Source organism: Asterias rubens, chromosome 20, assembly GCF_902459465.1.
Source record: "Asterias rubens chromosome 20, eAstRub1.3, whole genome shotgun sequence".
NCBI lineage: Eukaryota > Metazoa > Echinodermata > Asteroidea > Forcipulatida > Asteriidae > Asterias > Asterias rubens.
The window spans coordinates 3,205,620-3,225,573 of record NC_047081.1 but is presented as its reverse complement, the minus strand read 5'-3'; the positions used below and the strand labels follow the sequence as shown (position 1 = coordinate 3,225,573).

Sequence of the window (19,954 nt, the reverse complement as noted above, 5' to 3'; positions counted from 1 at the left end):
ATTATTAATTTGTGTTGTTATCATTTCATTTGACTGGTTCTTTCTTCTCTTGTTTCTTTGATTTCACTTAGGGAGTGATAATGATTAAAGAAGGCGCTAAGCTTGATCGTGAGACAGAAGAGGAGCACATCCTGACGATTAATGCTATAGATGGTGGCGGAAGAAGTGAGAATGAAGCGGTGAGTAGGGCTACACATAGAGGTAGCCAGAGGGGTGCCTGGGTGTCTTGTAGACATCTTGTTTTAAATTTGTATTCATAAATACCTCAGACAGTTTCGCTTTTCCTATTGGTGGAGAGCGCGTCACGTGGGTGTGTATAAACCTTTGTTTATGACCAGTAAAAAGTGTTGAAACATGGGCGTGACACGCGAGCTTGCACCTGTTTTATAAGACAGTTTCTTCATTCCTATTAGTCGAGAGCAACGGCTGAAACAGTTGGGCCCTACGACGCGCACAGCATTCCCTTATAAGGAGTTGTTTACCCGAGGGCGGCGGAGGGCTTTACCATTTCATAGCTGGAGGGGTGTTGTGTTGAAAGAAATCATTGAAAAAGTGCTGATGTTTTTGACCGGGAATGGGAATCTAAGTCTGTTGCATCGGTTTTCAACTAGTAGTTTAAACCTGCCGAGGCCTGGTTCTTTATAATTTACCTCGACTTCGTCTCGGTAAAATTATGCCTCGTTGGGATTTAACCACTAGTTGAAAACCTCTTCACCACACATTGATTCCCTTATTGATACCCTGTTTTTTGTTTTCATTTACATGTTAATCTATTGTAGGTGAACAATTTGGACACCTGGTTTGTAAATTTCCAGTAAATTTGGACACCCAATCCTGGCTAATAACTTATGCCAAAAGGCATTGAATGTTTTTTCGGACCCAGTTTTTTAAATTTATGCAGTTTTTATGACCTTTTCTATAATAAACCTAAGGGTTGTGAGCAGGCTTCTGACTGGCACCTCCGAACACAGGTATTGATTAAGTATGGAGGCAGCCATCTACATTTTATTTACAGTTAATAAAACAATTGAACGGTTCAAACAGTTCCAGAAACCAAAGGTATACTTTGCCTCTTATCTCATCATAGTCTCCACACCTTGCAGTAAAAAATAATGTGTGCTTCGATACACCCCTTATAGGGGTGTTATAAAGCGCTCTATATAAGGACCCTGCCGTCGATTTCACAAAACTCTTCCTAACTTAAGACTAATCTTAGGACTTAGGACGAGTCCCAACCCTGCACTGTAGCATGCAGACCTTAAGATTAACCCTAAGTCAAGACGAGTTACTCGTCCTAACTCGAGATAAGACGAGTCCTAACTCTTTGTAAAACCGACGGCAGTATTATTATTATTATTATTAGTTATTCCATCGTCTTACTCCATTTTATTTCTGTCATCAGGTGGAGATTATTGTTCTCGATGTTAACGACAATGCGCCGGTCTTCAACAAGTTTGAGCCGAGGTCTATTCAGGAAACTGTACCAGAGGGTGATATTGTGTTTACAGTGACTGCGACAGATGCTGATCAACCCGGCACCCCTAGCTCACAATTGGAATACTCCATTGAAGGGGGAAGCGATAAGGGTAAGGTCATCTTTTTAACTTTGGACTTTTTTTTTCTGTCAGCCGACACGGGAAAAGTTATCGTGATTGGCTGTGGTGTAATTGTACCGTGAGTTCCCTCCTGGAGTTGTATTGCGTCAAGGTTTTCTAAGTTATAGCGTGGTCGGGGTAGGTTTCAATCATGCAACTATTCTCGACTTGTGAATGGCCATGTTAAGGAAATTGACACTCTTGGTAATTGTCAAAGACCAGTCTTCTCTCTTGGTGTATCTCAGCATAATGCATAAAATAACTCACCTGTGAAAATTTGAGCTCAATCTGTGGTTTAAAGTTGTCAGATAAAATGGAAAGAAAAAACACCCTTGTCACACAAAGTTGTGTGCTTTTAGATGCTTGATTTCGAGAACTCAAATTCTAAACTTGAGGTATCAAAATCGTGGAAAATTACCTCTTTTTCGAAAACTAGGTCACTTTAGAGGGAGCTGTTTCTCACAATGGTTTATACCATCAACCTCTCCCCATTACTCGTTACCAAGTGAGTTTTTATGCTGATAATTATTTTGAGTAATTACCAATAGTGTCCACTGCCTTTAATTTACCGTGGCTGCGCGGAAGTGATCCTGGGCCCAATTTCATAGAGCTGCTTAGCACAAAAATTTGCTAAGCATGAAATTTCTTCCTTGATAAAAACAGGATTACCAACAAAAATTCCATTTGTTGCATATTTCTTGTTACTGGTATTCAGCTATTGTTTGCTTATCCTGAAAATCACGTGGAAATCCTGTTTATATCAAGGAAGAAATTTCATGCTAAGCAAATTTGTGTGCTTAGCAGCTATATGAAATTGGGCCCTGGTCTGTTAGTACTACATCACTGTCCCGGTAAGTTGACCAGGAGGACAGAAATACCATGTGTCCACGTTGGATTAAATTTTGTCATTCTACAGAAAAGTCATGGTACTTTAACAACAAAAAGTCCAATTGGAACACTGAGTCTTGAATTGAGTGTTTCCCTGAATAGGAACTTAAGACTTAAGACTTAAGACTCTGAACTTACAAGAGGCGCTAATAAAGGCGCTTGACATTATAGCATAAAAACTTACTTGGTAACAAGCAATGGCCTTTTGATAGTATCAAAGATTATGAGAAACGGCTTCCCTCTTAATAAGTAACATAGATTTTTGAGAAAGAGTTAATTTCTCACTGGAGTATTAAAATACTTCAAGCCTGGAAAGATTTTTGTAAGACATTCCTCTGGTAATTAAGACTTGCACAAGAGTTTTAAGTTTTTACCTGGCGTTTTGACTCTAGCAGAGTCTTAAGGCTAAATGACAACACAACAAACATGGACAGTTTTCAAGTGGCGAGCCTTGCACAAAACGGCGCAACTTAAAGGAAATTTACCTGTTTTTGTTTTGTTTGTTTAACTCGACAGCTGAAGAGCTGTTTAACATCACCACTAGTGACAACACAGGAAATATTATGGTCAAGTCAAGCTTGGCAAACAGGGTAGGCATTTACTCCCTCTTAGTTGTTGTGAGGGATGGAGGATCGCCTTCGAACAATGCCAATGCCACGGTTCAGATAACAGTCACAGATGTCAACGATGACCCTCCAGAAATCACTTTCCCAACTGATTTGAGTACCATCTATGTTGAAGAGGTAAGGCCAAATAAATAAATAAATGTTTAGTGTTCTCTCTTTTTGAAAAAGGGAAGGAGGGCCTCCTTTTTATGCCCCGTTGGCGAAGCCAGCCAAACGGGCAGGTAGTGTTTGCCTTGTCCTTCTGTTTGTGTGTGTGTGGGTTTGTATGGACTACCCTCCCGAGGACATTTTTGAATAGGGACAATAAAGGTCCTCACTAGTCGGTACTTAGTTTTCATGGGTCCTCACTAGTCATTCGTGTACAAAACCAAAAGGGATTGCTTCAATACAGGAACAACAGAAAGTACATTAGGTGCCTCTAACGTAATGGTCAAACACGACTGTGTGTATGCAAAAGGTCCTCACTAGTCGGTTCTTTGTTTTCATGGGTCCTCACTAGTCATTTGTGTACAAAACCAATAGGGATTGCTTCAATACAGGAACAACAGAAAGTAAAATAGGTGTCCTCTAATGGCCAAACACGACTGTGTGTATGCAATAGGTCCTCACTAGTCTGTTCTTTGTTTTCATGGGTCCTCACTAGTCATTTGTGTACAAAAACCAATAGGGATTGCTTCAATACAGGAACAACAGAAAGAACAATAGGTGTCCTCTAATGTAATGTAATGGTCAAACATGACTGTGTGTGCTTGCATGTGAGTGCAATAGGTATACACATTCAAACCAAGGACCTCATAACAAAATGGAAAGGTCCACAGAGGTCCACAATCTGAAAACAGGTGCAAAACAAATAGGAGCTGTTAAAAAGTATAAGAGTACAATGTAAAAACAACAGAGGGACAATAGACCTCATGCATATGACGTCATTTCAGTAGGGCGCCCTCACCTAGAGGTCTAAAGGAGGTTGTTCAGTGCGCTGCGCGTACAAATCTGTGCGTCTCGATTGATCGTCACCGCTTTTCCTCTAAGATGGCGGCTGGAAGACGTCAATGCATAAGGTCTATAGGAGGTCCACGGTTGCAAACAGATACACTCTTGTGTGCGTGCGTGTGCATGTCATTGTCCGAGTGATAACTCAAGAAGGCCATATCAACCCCAAGTTTGAACTTTGTTTTTGGATTGGTCTAGGGATCCCACAAAAGCCTATTGTTTTTGGACCCTCAGTTAAATATTAAGGTCATTTATGGCTTCCAGCGACAAAAATGTTGTCCAAGCGCGAACTCTAGAATGAGATTAATCTTGGCAGGACATTTCTGTTCAAACTATTTTTTGTTTTAGCATTGCTTTGTCTTTAAATCTGAATTTTCTTAATGTTTTTAATGTACTCTTGGAAAAAACTTATTTTACTTGTAAATTGATTTTTGGGGTTGAACAACGAATTGACTAAAGTGGGATTTGAACCAACGACTACCAGATTAATGCGCCAGCGCTCTACCAACTGATGAGCTATCTAGCCCCCTATATTGGCCGTTCCCCTATTTTGTCAATATCTTTGTTCGGTGGTGCCAGTCAAAAACCATATACTGGTAAATTGTGATAAAAAATATATAATTGAATTGGATTTAATCTTGCTAACCTAATGTTCTTCTTATAACTTTCTTTCAGAATTCCACTGGATTTGTTTTAAATTTAACAGCACTCGACTCTGACGTGGGCATAAATGGCGAAATTTACTTCAAGTTTGTACAGTCGTCGGATGGACAAGAATTCTTCGAACTCGACTCTAAGTCTAATGATGATGGCGTTTGTATGGTTTCCTTCAAAGATGGTCATGTGACTGACCGCGAGACAAAAGCAGAATACGAAGTAAGGAAATAATATAATCAAATTCTTGCCGTGGACGAGCGGTCTAGTCTGACAAATATCTTGCAATTCTGTTGAGTTTAGAGTCTACTAGTTTAAAAAAAAATGAGATATTAAAAACAGTTTATATGTTAAACTGTGTAGAAAGCATTTCTCTTGCTGATTTTGGTCATGTAAAAAGAATTTCGGGTCCACTAAAATGTGGTCGTAGAACTTGTGGATTTTAAAAAACAGTTGTTGAATTTAAGCCAAGAAAATAACTTCCTTGAAATTACCTCCTAGTTTAGCAGACATTAAGTTTAGCGAACTTAGTACCAAGTCAAGAATTCTTCTCTTTTCAGCAGATAATTTGTACCACATTAAAGTGACTTTCATACCCATTGTATTTTGTTGTCATTAGTGAGACTCAACATGTATTTTTTCTACAATTTGTTTTTTGTTTTGTTTTTAGTTGACTATAGAAGCATACAATAAAGGTGATGGAAATAATAAGTTTGCCACTAGAGTAACGTTCATCATTAAGGTTAACGATACGGATGATAATGAGCCAATATTCTGGGTGAGTCAAACTCTCTGAAATAGTCTCAAACCTCTTGACGATCATAAGGTTTAAAGCCATTGGACCCTTTCGGTACAGAAACAAAAAAAAATTCACAGATTTATAAATAACTTACAGGGTTTACTTCTCTTGAAATACTATTCCATGAAATGCTTTACTTTTTGAGAAAACAGTAAAACAATATCAATTCTCGTTAACGAGAATTACGGATTTATTTTAAACACATGTCATGACGCGCCGAAACGCGCAGATACAAGGGTGGGTTTTCCCGTTATTTTCTCCCGACTCCGATGACCGATTAAGCCTAAATTTTCACAGGTTTGTTATTTGATATAGAAGTTGTGATACCCGAAGTGTGGGCCTTGGACAACACTGTTTACCGAAAGTGTCCAATGGCTTTAAAAGGTAGCCCTACTTAACACATTTTGGTAAGTGTCAAAGACCAGTCTTCTCAATTGATATATCTCAACATGATGCACACAATAACAAGCCTGTGAAAATTTGATCTAAACTGGTTGTCAAAGTTGCGAGAGAATGATGAAAGAAAAAACACCCTTGTCGCACAAGTTGTGTGCTTTCAGATGCCTTGCATTCAAGACCTCAGCTATAGGTCTGAGAAATTACTTTTTTTCTCAAAAACTACATTGCTTCAAAGGGAGCATTTCTTACGTCACAATATTTTATACTATCATCAGCTCGCCGTTGCTTGTTACCAAGTAAGGTTTGCTTAACAATTATTTTGAGTAGTTACCAACAGTGTCAGTGTCTTTATAGTCTGAGCATAGATATGGTTTGATTTTATTTCAGTTGATCTGAATTGACTTGATTTGATTTGAATAGCCTTGCTTCGACTTGAATTTGTTTGATTTGGCTTCATTTGATTTGTTTGACTCAATTCAACACAATTTGATTTGATTTGACTTTATTCAGCTTGATTTTATTTTATTTTATTTATTCGCTTTAACTTAAACTATTAGATTGAATTCGATTTTGTTGGCTTATTTAATTTCATTTTGCTTGATTTCATTGGACTTGATTTGATTTGACTTGATTTGATTTGATTTGGTTTGATTTAATTTTAATTGATCTAAACTTATTTTATTTTATTTTATTTTATTTGACTTAAGTGAACTTTAATTGAATTTATTTTAATTCGACTTGATGTGATTTTACTTTACTTGATTAAATTTGATCTGATCTCATCTGATTTGATCAGACATAACTTGATTTGATTTGATTTGATTTGATAGGAAGATGAATCAGATCAGAGTATTGAATTCAGTGTCTTTGAGAACAATGCGACAGCCGTTATAGGTCTGGTGAGCGAGGCCACTGATGCCGACGAGCCTTCAAACCAACTCATCTTCTACTTCATTGTCAGTAAGTCAATTTCAAGTTTTTGTTTTGTCACTCTAAGAATGGCATGACTAGTCTCAAAAACCAAAGTTATTATTCTTTTTCCCCTGATGCAAATTTCCAATCATTGCTAAACTATAGGTTTCAAACTGCCTCTAGCTACCGGGCAATCTCAGTGGTCTAGTTGGTAAGGCCTAGAATTGCAAAGGTTGTGAGTTTGAATCCCACAAGAGTAATATGCCTGCTTTTGTTAACTTTCAAAGCTCAAACATGTCTATCTCCTGCTTATTTAGCTGAACTTGTTCACCATTATTATTCCCCTACTTAGACTTTACGATCATCTTAACAGCCATTGCTTACGACTTCAAGAACTTCTTCCATTTTTTTAGGGTCAAACATCATTTTCTTAAGCTGTTCCATATCTTTGGATTAGTCTTCCTGTGCATATTCGCCAGGCTAATTCCTACACTGTTTTAAGTTTTTTAAAGTTTGTTTGAGGCTGCTCATTTGTAATCTGCTTTGTAATTGTATCTTTCACCCCGTGTTTATGTTATTGTTCTCTCCATGCGCTTAGAGGCTTTTGCATTAAGCATTCACAAAAATGTCTTTATTATTATTATTATTATTATTATTATTATTATTATCATATGTATTAGTGAGACCAATTCGCGTTACTGTAGTTCATTATGATCTTATAAGCTAAAGTAGTGGTCCAAGCCATTTGGCTATACCGATCCGCCTGGGTGGTAGTTAAAAAGCAGGACAGTTCTTTTCAGAACTGAGAAGTCTCCCGAACATCCGATAAATCTACTCCGCGGTAGTAGAATAAAGAAAGACAGTTCTCTAAGAACTGACTCTACCTGGCAAGTAGATACACACATATGGTGTTACGGAAAACCAAATATATATATATTTATTAACCACATTTTGTATCTATGAATCTACAGACGGGAACACTGAAGACTGTTTTACTCTCAACAAGGAATCCCGACAGCTTTCCTTAAAGAAATCACTGGACCGTGAAAAGAACGATACTTATGAAAACATCGTCATTAAAGTAACGAGTGACTTCAATTACGATGATTCGATCATCGTACCGTATGATCCGACGGACAACACTTTGTTACAAGTCACTGTCAAAGTCTTGGATGTGAATGATAATGGACCGATATTTACATCTAAATCTTACACCGGAGGTAAGTCAAAAACCAGTTTCTAATCAATTGTAAAGTAGTGTGAAAAGAGCAGGGCCCAATTTCATGGCTCTGCTTACCGTAAGCATAGAATCGACGCTTACGGAAGCAGGGAATTATGTGCTTACAGCAAGTGTATTTCACGGGTTAGCGGCGAATTTCACGGGTTAGCGGCGAATTTGGGCTTCTGCGCTTGCGTACTTCACATTACTAGGCATTCTACGCTTACAAGGCTAGCGCAGAAATTCGGCGCTTGCACGTAAGCGGGGAATCGCGATCGTAAGCGCAGAATTCGGCGGTAAGCAGAGCCATGAAATTTGGCCCAGTTGTTTGGCTACAAACACATCAATAAATTAAAAAAATTCTTTGAATATTACAGGAAAATTCATTGTGGTTTTACCCATATACACCGATGTGTGTTAGCACTGTATACAATCAGGTGCTTTCCTGAAATTTGTGGGGAAAAATCGGAGGCATATTAGTCGGGTGGGATTCACAGAACTCTGGAAAGTATTGAGTGCTAACACACATCTGTGTTGATGGGTGATACCAAAATTAAAATTCTATGTCACTGATGCAAATTTAACATTGATTAAATACTACAGGAGTGGAGTATAACACTGGGTTTGACAGTGAAGTCATCGTAGTCAAAGCAATAGATGCAGACTTTGAAAGTAACGCCATTGTTAACTACTTCAAGACATCAGAGAAAAAAACAGACCCAGGTAAATATTATTGATCATAATAAACAGCTCGTTTAACAAAGAGTTTTAAAACCTATTGTGTAGTGCCCCTCCACGAGACCCCCAAATGGATTTCGCAAATTCAATAAACATCTTCTTGGTTCTTGGGTCTTGGTAATAATTTGTATGATAGAACAAAGTAACTTGTACACCATACTCTTTAATATTAACAAAGTAACAGTTATCATCCTTTGGGAAAGTGGAGGGAGGGGGGGGGGCTAAGTGGATAATACTACTGATCATTTTTGGGGTAGTGGGATTCTTGTAACTTGTTTTCTTCGTTGGGTTAACTTTTTGACTTTTTAGTTTCCTTCACAACTTGTATATATTTTAATATTTACTTCAAATCAAATCAAATCAATCAACATTTATTTCCATACAAACACAATATACAAACACAAGCGATAGGATGTACTTATAGTGAGTAGGGGAGATGGCCTTAGCTTTTGATCCAAACCCGACCTTCTTCAGAGGCATAAAACAAGTACAAACAAATACATCCATTTAAAGACAAAGAGAGGGGAAAAGGGATTAAGGGAAGGGTCCAGAAAGGAAAGAAGCGGGAAAATTATAGCCAATCAAAGTTTCTATTTTAGAAGCAATTGGCGGCTATGAACCAATAGGAGTAAAGTGGTGAGGACAGAATGTTTAGTATGAAAGGATGGATTACTGGACCATAAAAGTGGTATAATCATCATGTTCGCATTGTTGTTTGCAAGCAGACATGTTTTTAAGTTTACCAGTTTCTACTTAACTTATTTAACTTCTCTACTGGAAACAATTATGGTTCACTTTATTGCAAGTGTGTGTAATTAAACAATAACAAGTATCACCAACATCAAGTTTGCTAAAAATGCTTCCTCTTTTTTCTTTATCTAGATGGAACAGATTATCCAGAAATCATACCCACCTTCAAGGTTGATAACTTGACCGGCTCGATCCGAACACTGAGGAACTTTGAGAGTCGAGACACTGGTTACTTCACCCTGGAGATTGTGGCATATGACAGTCTCAACTCTCAATACAGAGACACTGCTACAGTATCGGTAAGAAAACTTATCTATTGTTAAAGGTGCTATTACTCATGACTGCGTTGCTTAGGTACATTGTTTCTCCTGGGGGTGGATTTCTTGGAGAGCTAGGGCTAGTCTTTTTTTTTTTCAAGTTAGGACAAGTTACTCGTCTTAATTTTTAAGACTGGCCATACCTTTTAATATTTCTTGGGACTAGTCTTAAAGGGATTGGTCCTGAATCTTTGCGGAATTGACCCCTGATATGATATAATTGTATTGGCTGGTCCATTTTGTGGTTTATTTTTAGAAATCGTTTATGCTCTTTGATAAATTTTGCTCTTGTTTGCAGCTATTTTTAATTGTGTACAGCGCCTTGGGGTCCAGTCATGGATGTAAGGCGCTTTATGAGCGTTGTTTATTATTAATTATTATTATTAATTATTATTATTAGGTATTGGAACAAGAAAACAAGATACAGATAAAATGAAAAGGGCTGTGAAACAAACATTAATCCTAGGGGTATACATAGATCTGGATGAAATTTGTCAAGAAAGGGCTCTATCTAATGCAGAGGCAGTGGAAAGTAACATCCACCATCCATAAAACAAATCTTTCATCAAACTAATTATAAGGAGTGGTAGGATATGACAGTGATCACTTCCGTTGCGTTTACACTTTGTTGTTGGTTGGTTGTTGATTCACCTCACTGGATGGTGAGTCTGATCCTAAACCACTGTGCGTTTACACTAGCGTTGATTCACCTTGGATTCACCTTGCTGGATCTGATTCACCTTGTCGGATCAAGTTTAAACGGGGTGACAACAGGTACTTCAACACCATAGGCTGTCCGTTCAGCCCAGAAGTTAATTACATTAAATACGATCCCTGAGGTTATTTATTTCCATTTTTTTTTTCTCCTTTTGTTGACAAAGGTGATGGATAATCCAAGATCAAATTATAAATTACTTGAAAGAGAAAATGTAATTTCTTTTCTTTATTTGTAGATTTATCTGTTCAATGAGGATCAGCAAGTTATTTTTACGTTTGCGCTGAGCACAGATAACGTCAGGAAAATCGAGGAAGATTTCAAAGCGTATGTACCAAGCCATGTTGACTTTCTACATCCATGAAAAACGATTAACTACAACCCGGAGTGACTCTTCTGTTTGATTATTTTAAGGATTTAGACAAGAATTTAACGGCAGTGGACACTATTGGTAATAACTCAAAATAAATGAAAGTATAAAACCTTACTTGGTCAGAGTAATGGGGAGCTGTTGATAGTTTACAACATTGTGAGAAACAGCTCCCTTTGAAGTAACAGTTTTTCGAGAAAGAAGTAGTTTTCCACGATTTGATTCCGAGACCTCAGAATTAGATTTTGAGGTCTCGAAATCAAGCATCTGAAAGCACAAACTTTGTGTGACTAGTGAGTTTTTTCTTTCATTATTATACCAATTGAGCTCAAATTTCCACAGGTTTGCTATTGTATGCATATGTTGAGATACACCAAAAGAGAAGACTGATCTTTGAAAATTACCAATAGTGTCCAGTGTCTTTAATCAAAAATAATTTAAACAGGCAAAAAAAGCAAACGGGTCACAGTTTCACAAAATAAGGAGACTGCCAACAAGGGCTAGCAATCTCAGTTTATAGAGCGGGCCAACAAGTTAACTGGAGGTCCAGGTTCAAATCCAGCTGTTGTCAAATTTCCTTTAAAATTTTCAACTCAAAATGAATTATCATATTCCCAGTTAGTTGTGCTTTTTACTTGATACTAAAAACCTTGTCAGTTGGAGTTTCAAACAGTCACCCTGATGCCAATCTTTTGAAATGTCTTTATTCATGACATTGGTGGAAGTCGTAGAAAAATATGGCGATGTTTCTCTCAAATTTGAAACTTTTTGAAACAGTTTAATACAGGTTTTCGGTGATGGGGATAGACAAATATGGCAATTTGGCTCTAACTTTAATCTTTTTTGAAACGCTTTTATTTGGGACTTCGGTGGAAGAACATAGAAATATTTTGTGATTTTTGCTCTATTTCAATTTTTTTTTTTTTAATCGCTTTTATTTAGGAATTTGTCGGAAGATAATAGAAAAATAATGCGGTTTTAGCTCTAATTGTAATCTTTTTTGAAACATTTTTTTATTCAGGACTTTGGTGGAAGTGATAGAAAAATATGGTGATTTTGGCTCTTCAGCTAAACGGGCTGCCAAGACTGTTGAACCAGTTATAGTTGTTGACGACCTACAAGTATTTACTGTTGACAATCAACCAGTACCAGGAAGGTTTGTTTGGGTCTCTCTCTTTTGCGCAATGACTTAAAAAACACATTAAAGACACTGGACACTATTGGTAATTGTCAAAGACCAGTCTCCTCAGTTGGTGTATCTCAACATATGCATAAAAAAAATAACCTGTGAAAATTTGAACTCAATTGATCGTTGAAGTTGCGAGTTAATAATGGAAGAAAAAACACCCTTGTCACAAGAAGTTGTGTGTTTTCAGATGCTTGATTTCGGGACCTCAAAATCTAATTCTGAGGTTCTCAAAATGAAATTGGTGGAAAATTACTTCTTTCTAGAAAACTGCATTACTTCAGAGGGAGCCGTTTCTCACAATGTTTTATACTATCAACAGCTCCCCATTACTTGTTACAAAGTAAGGTGTTATGCTATTAATTATTGTGAGTAATTACCAATAGTTTCCACTGTCTTTAAAGGCAGTGGACACTATTGGTAATTACTCAAAATATATATTAGCATTAAACCTTACATGGTAACGAGTAATGGAGAGAGATTGATATTATAAAACATTGTGAGAAACGGCTCCCTCTGAAGTGACATGGTTTTCGAGAAAGAAGTAATTTTCCACGAATTTGATTTAGAGACCTCAAGTTTAGACTTTGAGGTCTCGAATTCAAGCATCTGAAAGCACACAACTTCGTGTGACAAGGGTGTTTTTTCTTTCATTATTATCTCGCAACTTCGACGACTGATTGAGCTCAAATTTTCACTGGTTGGTTATTTTATGTATATGTTGAGATACACCAAGTTAGAAGACTGGTCTTTGACAATTACCAATAGTGTCCACTGTCTTTAAATAACAGTTGTTATAATTGTTAGTGAAAACTGAAATACCTAAGGTACAAATGGAGGTACAAATATGTTAGAAGCCCACAGCAGCCTTGGGTTGTATATAGCATTTTTTAGAAACATTTCACTTCACTTTGAATGAAAATCAATCGAACGGTTCCAAAAACCAAAGGTATACTTTGCCTTTAAGTTATTGTTTCTTAATATGTATTAACCATTACTAAACTCTTTTCTAGGAGCGTCATGAAACTTCATGGAGTAAACAAAGAAGATAACACAATTATCGATCCCGTAATTATTGTCAAGTAAGTATGGCTAGGAATAAGCCAACCCAACCACAACCTAATTTGTTTTTACTTTGCTTTGTAATCAAAAGTAAACTTATAATAGTGATACCAATGATTGACATTTGTAGTGCAGAAACAAAACTTCCAGATAGAAAGTTGTACAGACTCATTTGTCTCAGAATGATGTCACTTCGTTTTATAGATAATAAAAAACAAATTGCACTAGGAGGGTGGCAATTTTTATTATTTTAATAATGAGGTTAAAGACTTGCCATTTTTTCCCCCACTCACGTGATGACTCTAGCTGTAGGAAAATGAAAATATCACAAAATTGAATTTTGTCATTTCCCTTCCTCTTTAAAAAATGACAAATTTTTGATATAAACTCATTCCATTCACTTGCTCGTTTTTCTTGTACTTTCTTCAGTTCGATTGATGTAGCGTATGACTATGTTGATGAATTCTATGAAAAATATAAAGTCTTTGAAGTATTGGTAAGTATACATTGACTTTTTCTTAGTAGGTTTTCTAAGTTGTTGCTGAGCTATGTTTTCATCTACAAAAACAGAAATTTTGAAAGAAAATGATTTGAAGTTCTGAAAGAAGAGTAAAGTTTTACCAGACAAGGGATAGAACAATTGGATGAAGTTGCAAAGTTTCTCACAAAAAAAAATTATACACTGTCCTAATTGCCATCAGCATTTCCTGAGCTCCAGTAGTTTTCTTGTAAAAACTTATCCAGTTAAAATTGGGTAAAGTTGGGTTCATACTTCATACTTCGGTACATACAAAAGTGAATATCAGGTATGTGCTGTTTTCCCAATTGTGACGCAGATTATCTTCCTGGGCCCAATTTCATAGAGCTGCTTAAGCACAAAATTTTGCTTAAGCAAAAAAATCCTTGCTTAGTAAAATCAGATTACCGGCCAAGACTCCACTCAATTGTTATGCTAGTGAATAACAGCTAATTACCAGTCAGAATCAATGTATATGGCATAACTTTTTGGCCAGTACATGTGTAAAATAAGCGAGCTGTTTTCGTGCTTAAGCAAAATTTTTGCTTAAAGGAACACGTTGCCTTGGATCGGTCGAGTTGGTCTTTGAAAAGCGTTTGTTATAATATGCATATGGGTAGAAAGATGCTGTAAAAGTAGAATACAATGATCCACACAAACATGCCTCGAAATTGCACGGTTTTCCTTTTACCTCGTCGACTAACACGGTCGGCCATTTATGGGAGTCAAATTTTTGACTCCCATAAATGGCCGACCATGTTTGTTCGCACAGTAAAAGGAAAACAACGCAATTTCGAGGCAAACTTGTGTGGATCATTGTATTCTACTTTTAAATTATCTTTCTACCCATATGCATTTCATAACAAACGGTTACAAACGCTTTTTTATAGACCAACTCGTCCAATCCAAGGCAACGTGTTCCTTTAAGCTCTATGAAATTGGCCCCTGCTTGGAGATATTCACTCTGGATTTTTAGTGATATCTCAAAAAGACGACCACCTTTTGAAATAAAATGTTCCCATGTTAGTTTTATGTTTACTTGTGGCTGCTGTATGAACCGCAGCACCTTGTAAACCCTTATAAGCTGCTAAATAAGTGGGTCTCAGAATTCATAACATCAACAACCTATCTTTCTGAAAGTTTGTATATACTCAGCGCCTTGAGTACCTTGTTTGGTAGATACGTTCGCTATAGACTTCCATAATATTATTATTATTACTATCATTGTGTACTTGAAAGAACTAGCGCACTGTTTGAATGTGCGCGAAAGTTCCTGTATTTTAATTGACTGTTATAAAGTCCGTTATGTGATGGGGGTGTATAGGGGAAGGGGGGAACATCCTTTTAGAATTGTGAAGACACCATTAAAGAAACTTGTGTATCGTACAAAAGGGTCCAGATTCAGTTCCGCCAGAACCGAGTGACTGGGTCCAGTGGCTTTTGGTTGGTATCCTGAGCTTCTTCGTTGTTCTTGCAATTGGCCTGGTGGTTACCAATTGTATTGTGACGTCAAGGTAAGATGTTTGGAATCAACACAGCAGCCATCACATCCAGTCATTTCATTGTAGGCAGCCTCCAATCATGGAGTGAAGTAGATCATCTTCTAGCATCATGGTCATTGCTATGTTTTCATCTCATTACGACAGCCATGTCATTCTTCCTACTTTAGTCTGATTTATAATTTTCTTGCCCATAGAGAAATCAGCAAAATTGTTAGTAAAAGTCTTTTTAACTCTACACCATGTATACATGTAGGTCAGCCATAACTGTACTTTAAAAAAAATATTCCCGCTTTTTTTCCAAGGACCAATGTCTTTACGCATTTGTTCTTTAGACCTTCATATAGTTTTTAGATTTCATTCATTATCTTCAATTAAAGCAAATTCCTTATGGTAAGGATTTTAAAAACCTAATTTCCCACATTGTGTCTCCTGGATATATCATAGCTTCCTCCATTTTGTTGTATTCTTTTCGTCACCATCTCTTGACCATTATCTTGCTACAAAATGTTGCCCAATTACAATTTCTGTTTTTGTGTGTTTACTGTTTTTCTAAGGCAAGCCCCTACAAGCATTGGCTTAACCTGGCCTGTGCCTCCGTGTTTAAAGGCAGTGGACACTATTGGTAATTACTCAAAATAATTATCAGCATAAAACCTTACTTGGTAACGAGTAATGGGGAGAGGTTGATGGTAAAAAACATTTTGAGAAACGGCTCCCTCTGAAGTGCCATAGTTTTCGAGCAAGAAGTAATTATTTCCACGAATTTGATTTCGAGACCTCAGAATTAGACTTTGAGGTCCCGAAATCAAGCATCTGAAAACACACAACTTCTTGTGACAAGGGTGTTTTTTCTTCCATTATTATATCGCAACTTCAACGATCAATTGAGTTCAAATTTTCACAGGTTATTTTTGTTTATGCATATGTTGAGATACACCAAGTGAGGAGACTAGTCTTTGACAATTACCAATAGTGCCCACTGCCTTTAAGTACAATATTACTTTTATTATCACCAGTTCTTCATTATTTAGTGAATTGAGTGTGGAAATAAAGAACAGTGGAATTCACCCCTTACACAAATTGTTGTTTAGTTTTGTTAAACTCATCAGTCATCTTCTGTCAAGCTAGCAATAAAAAACCATATTCTGTGATTCAAAAATTAATTTGAATCAGAATGCAAAGTCGGAAACATCTAAGATGTCTTGGATTGTTAATTAGTCTAGGTGCAAGTCCGTTTCGTTATGATGTCACAATTTTTTCCGCCGCAAGAGGGCAAGGGTAACTTTTGTGAGAGCGGTTCGTGTATTAAAGCGCCCCCTCATAGGGAAAGTTGTGACAAATCAAAATGAGAAGGTCTTGCATGAAGAATAAATAGGATTGTATTTTGTTGTACTATTCCACAGCTACAAGCGTAAACTACGTGCGGCTACAGCTGGACTTTATGAGACCAAATCTAAAGCTAAAGGAGCCTACAGTTTGCCAAATACCAACAAATATGCGGAAGCTGGGTAAGATAAAACATTCTGTTTTCATCTCTTTTTTTTATTTACTATACTTCATTATTTCGACAATTTTGACAAAATATTGAGCAGCTTGAGCCAGAAAGATTTCTGTATCCTGCAACCACCGTTTCACTCATTTTTACCATAAAAGAATATCTCTTTTGAGTAAATAAGATACTACTTTATTTCTCTGTCACCAGTCCTAAAAAAGAACTCGGCCTTGTTAGTTTTGGACAGAAATGAATCTTTATAGTAAACATGTAAACACTTCAAATCTTGTCCATACAAGAGTATTTTGGTTTTACCCATTAACACAGATGTGTGTAGGGCTTGTATACTTTTCTGAGCTCTTTGAACAAAATCACAGGCATATTACTCGGCTGAGATTTGAACCCACGACCTTTTAACTTTATAGAATACTTGGACTTGGGTAAAATGAAGCACTCATTTGCTGATGATATCCTTTGTTATTCACAGTTCAAATCCAGTCTACACAAGAACTTTAAATGAAGGCTATGAAGTCGCACCTCTTAGCAACCAAGATGCTCCAGAGTATGAGGTGGTTTCTGATCAGGAGAATAAGAAACAGCCAATTGGGTAAGGAACAAAGTTGGTTCTATTAAAATACACTGGTGCCTGGTTGTGAAAGAATTTGTAAACGAATAAAAGAATCTTAAATACAATCCTCTGTTTAATTGGTAACCAATGAAGCTATCTTAGAAGAGGCATGGCATCATACAAACATACAACCACTTATGAAACTCTGGTTATAGAAACACTTAAAAAAAACCAGGTAGTACCGAAACCGGATACAATGTTACGGAGAACCAAGGTGACTGTGTAAGTTAGTTTAGTATTCAACATTGGACATTCACAAAGGTTTTTACTGCGAATGTCTACTTTGGTATTTCGATATTGAACATTCCCATAATGGTCTGTACAGTGAATGGTCTACTTTGCATTTAGACATTGGACACTGCTGTACAAACCTATGCCAATGTTCAATATGGAACTAACTTTAAGTTGGTACTTTTCATTTTAAGTTTGGACATTGCGCTACAAACCTATCTAAATGTTCAGTGTCCATGATCATAATAACAACAAGACATTCACTGTACAAACCAATATCAAATTAACTTTTCTTTCATGTAACCAAGTTTTCGTTGTCAATAACTTGAGGTACGATAAAAAATGTTGTAATTTTTTTATGTAATTTTTTAGGAATGGTTACTCGCATCAGCAGGTATCGTCCGATCCTCTCAGTGAAGAGCAAGAAGTCACCATGGAGATGTATGACGACTCGGCCGATCACGAACATGTTGAAGATGATGAATTAGGCGATCAACTTCTTCTAGAAGTCTTGAAAGATTACGATCAGCGCAAAACAACTGGGAGTAATAGCCTGACGGGATATGCCAACTTCCCAGTCACAGAAATATAATCACAATAACTCTATAAGAAGCTAAGTCATTTTTAAAGCTTCGCAGTTTAATTGTTTTGCTCTACATATGAGATCACTGTGGACTTTCATTTTTTTCACAGGATTTTAGCATCTTTTGGGTACATTTTTTTTTTTAAGGGGGCATCTAACATGTTCACAGTCCTTCAAAGAAAATGGAGATAGGAGGGGGGTCAAAGACTAAGTACATGTAGGGCTATAAAAGGTGTGTAAAATTTGTGTATAAGTGGGTAAATTTTACATGATTTGCAGTTGAACAAGGAAAAATTTGCTGGAGCGGGTTATGAACCAATGACCTCCGGACTAATGTGCCAGCACTCTATCAACTAAGCTTTCTACCTCTTTGTTGGGTGGTCTACTTATGTTGTCGATTTCTTTGTTAAAGCCATTGGACACTTTCGGGAAACAGTCTTGTCCAAGGCCCACACTTTGTGTATCACAACTTCTATATAAAATAAACAAACCTGTGAAAATTTAGGCTCAATCGGTCATCGGAGTTGGGAGAAAATAACGGGAAACCCCTCCTTGTTTCCGCACGTTTCGTCGCGTAATGGCATGTGTTAAAAATAAATCTGTAATTCTCGCTATCGAGAATTGATCTTGTTTTAATGTTTTCTCAAAAAGCAGAGCATTTCATGGAACAATATTTCAATAGAAGTCTTTCACCATTACCCTCTGTAAACCATGTAAGTTATTTGTAAATCTGTGAATTTTTTTGGGGGGCTTTGTCCAATGGCTTTAAGGGTTGCAAATCTAAAGCCAATGTTTTGATACGTAAACAATGGTCGTCAACTTTGGGTGAAGGAAGGGGGGTACAAAGAGTCTGACCTGAAAATTGTTGAAAACCTTTGACGGTGACTTTGACGGGATAGATTTCTTTAAAAAAGAAATGGGGGGGTTGATCAAAGAAAAATTAGACTATCGCTTGACTTGAACCTGTAAATTATTTTGTTAATATTTTCTGTTTGAGAAAAAATACACTTTTTACTTTTGCTTTTTCTTGATTGCTGCCGCTCAAATAATATGTTTAAACAATAGTTAGTGGCCTGACATTTCAACGCTAGCACAGTCTATCTGGAATGCTAAATAATAAATATCAACAAAATCTAAAATAAAAATAAACCTAAATAAAAACGAAGGTATACAATCTCTTTTAAGTCTATTTGCTTTGGGGTATTGCTGTTGTTCATCATAGCGGTGAATTCCATGTATTTTGTGGCCTTGTTTTCTTATGCAATACTAAATAAATAGTAGTCGCCTATCTGTACATATATTATGCTGTGCATGTTAATAAGACAAATGTTTTATTGAAAAGTTAGATTTGCATATTGATATTTAACATTGAAAATGTTAGGTTTTTTTTAATCCAGATATTTTATTATCTTGCTACAGTTTAACTTCACTCAGCAAGAAAACATTTCCAAGTAATTTTTATGGAATTGAATGTACCTCATTGTTTTGGAGAAATTTTGCCTTGGTGTTTGCCAGACTTAAAGGCAGTGAACACTATTGGTAATTACTCAAAACAATTGTTTGCATAAAACCTTACTTGGTGACGAGTAATGGAGAGCTGTTGATTGTATTAAACATGAGAACAGGCTCCCTCTGAAGTGACGTAGTTTTTAAGAAAAAAGAAATTTTCCACGAATTTGATTTTGAAACCTCAGATTTAGAATTTGAGGTCTCGAAATCAAGCACCTGAAAGCACACAACTTCGTGTTACAAGGGTATTTTGTCTTTCATCGCGCAACCTA

The 19,954-nt window shown here is 36.7% G+C and overlaps 1 protein-coding gene across 4 annotated transcripts in view; it reads left to right on the top strand.

The window, feature by feature from the left end:
* The window catches only part of LOC117304054 (cadherin-23-like), a 40,799-nt gene extending 22,171 nt beyond the window's left edge, over positions 1-18,628 (top strand). For 3 of the 4 annotated variants that reach the window (XM_033788536.1, XM_033788538.1, XM_033788539.1), the window contains exons 23-39: positions 72-179; positions 1,403-1,586; positions 3,000-3,226; positions 4,775-4,975; positions 5,424-5,531; positions 6,782-6,911; positions 7,835-8,083; positions 8,686-8,805; positions 9,703-9,869; positions 10,841-10,929; positions 11,994-12,128; positions 13,172-13,240; positions 13,650-13,716; positions 15,130-15,251; positions 16,643-16,747; positions 17,219-17,338; positions 17,963-18,628. In XM_033788536.1, the coding sequence (XP_033644427.1) occupies positions 72-179; positions 1,403-1,586; positions 3,000-3,226; positions 4,775-4,975; positions 5,424-5,531; positions 6,782-6,911; positions 7,835-8,083; positions 8,686-8,805; positions 9,703-9,869; positions 10,841-10,929; positions 11,994-12,128; positions 13,172-13,240; positions 13,650-13,716; positions 15,130-15,251; positions 16,643-16,747; positions 17,219-17,338; positions 17,963-18,182 (2,421 nt within the window). In that variant the 3' untranslated portion in view covers positions 18,183-18,628. Of the gene's footprint in view, positions 1-71; positions 180-1,402; positions 1,587-2,999; positions 3,227-4,774; positions 4,976-5,423; positions 5,532-6,781; positions 6,912-7,834; positions 8,084-8,685; positions 8,806-9,702; positions 9,870-10,840; positions 10,930-11,993; positions 12,129-13,171; positions 13,241-13,649; positions 13,717-15,129; positions 15,252-16,642; positions 16,748-17,218; positions 17,339-17,962 lie in introns of those variants that run through there. The other variant, XM_033788540.1, reaches the window with a different exon arrangement.
* Positions 18,629-19,954: the final 1,326 nt, after the last annotated feature.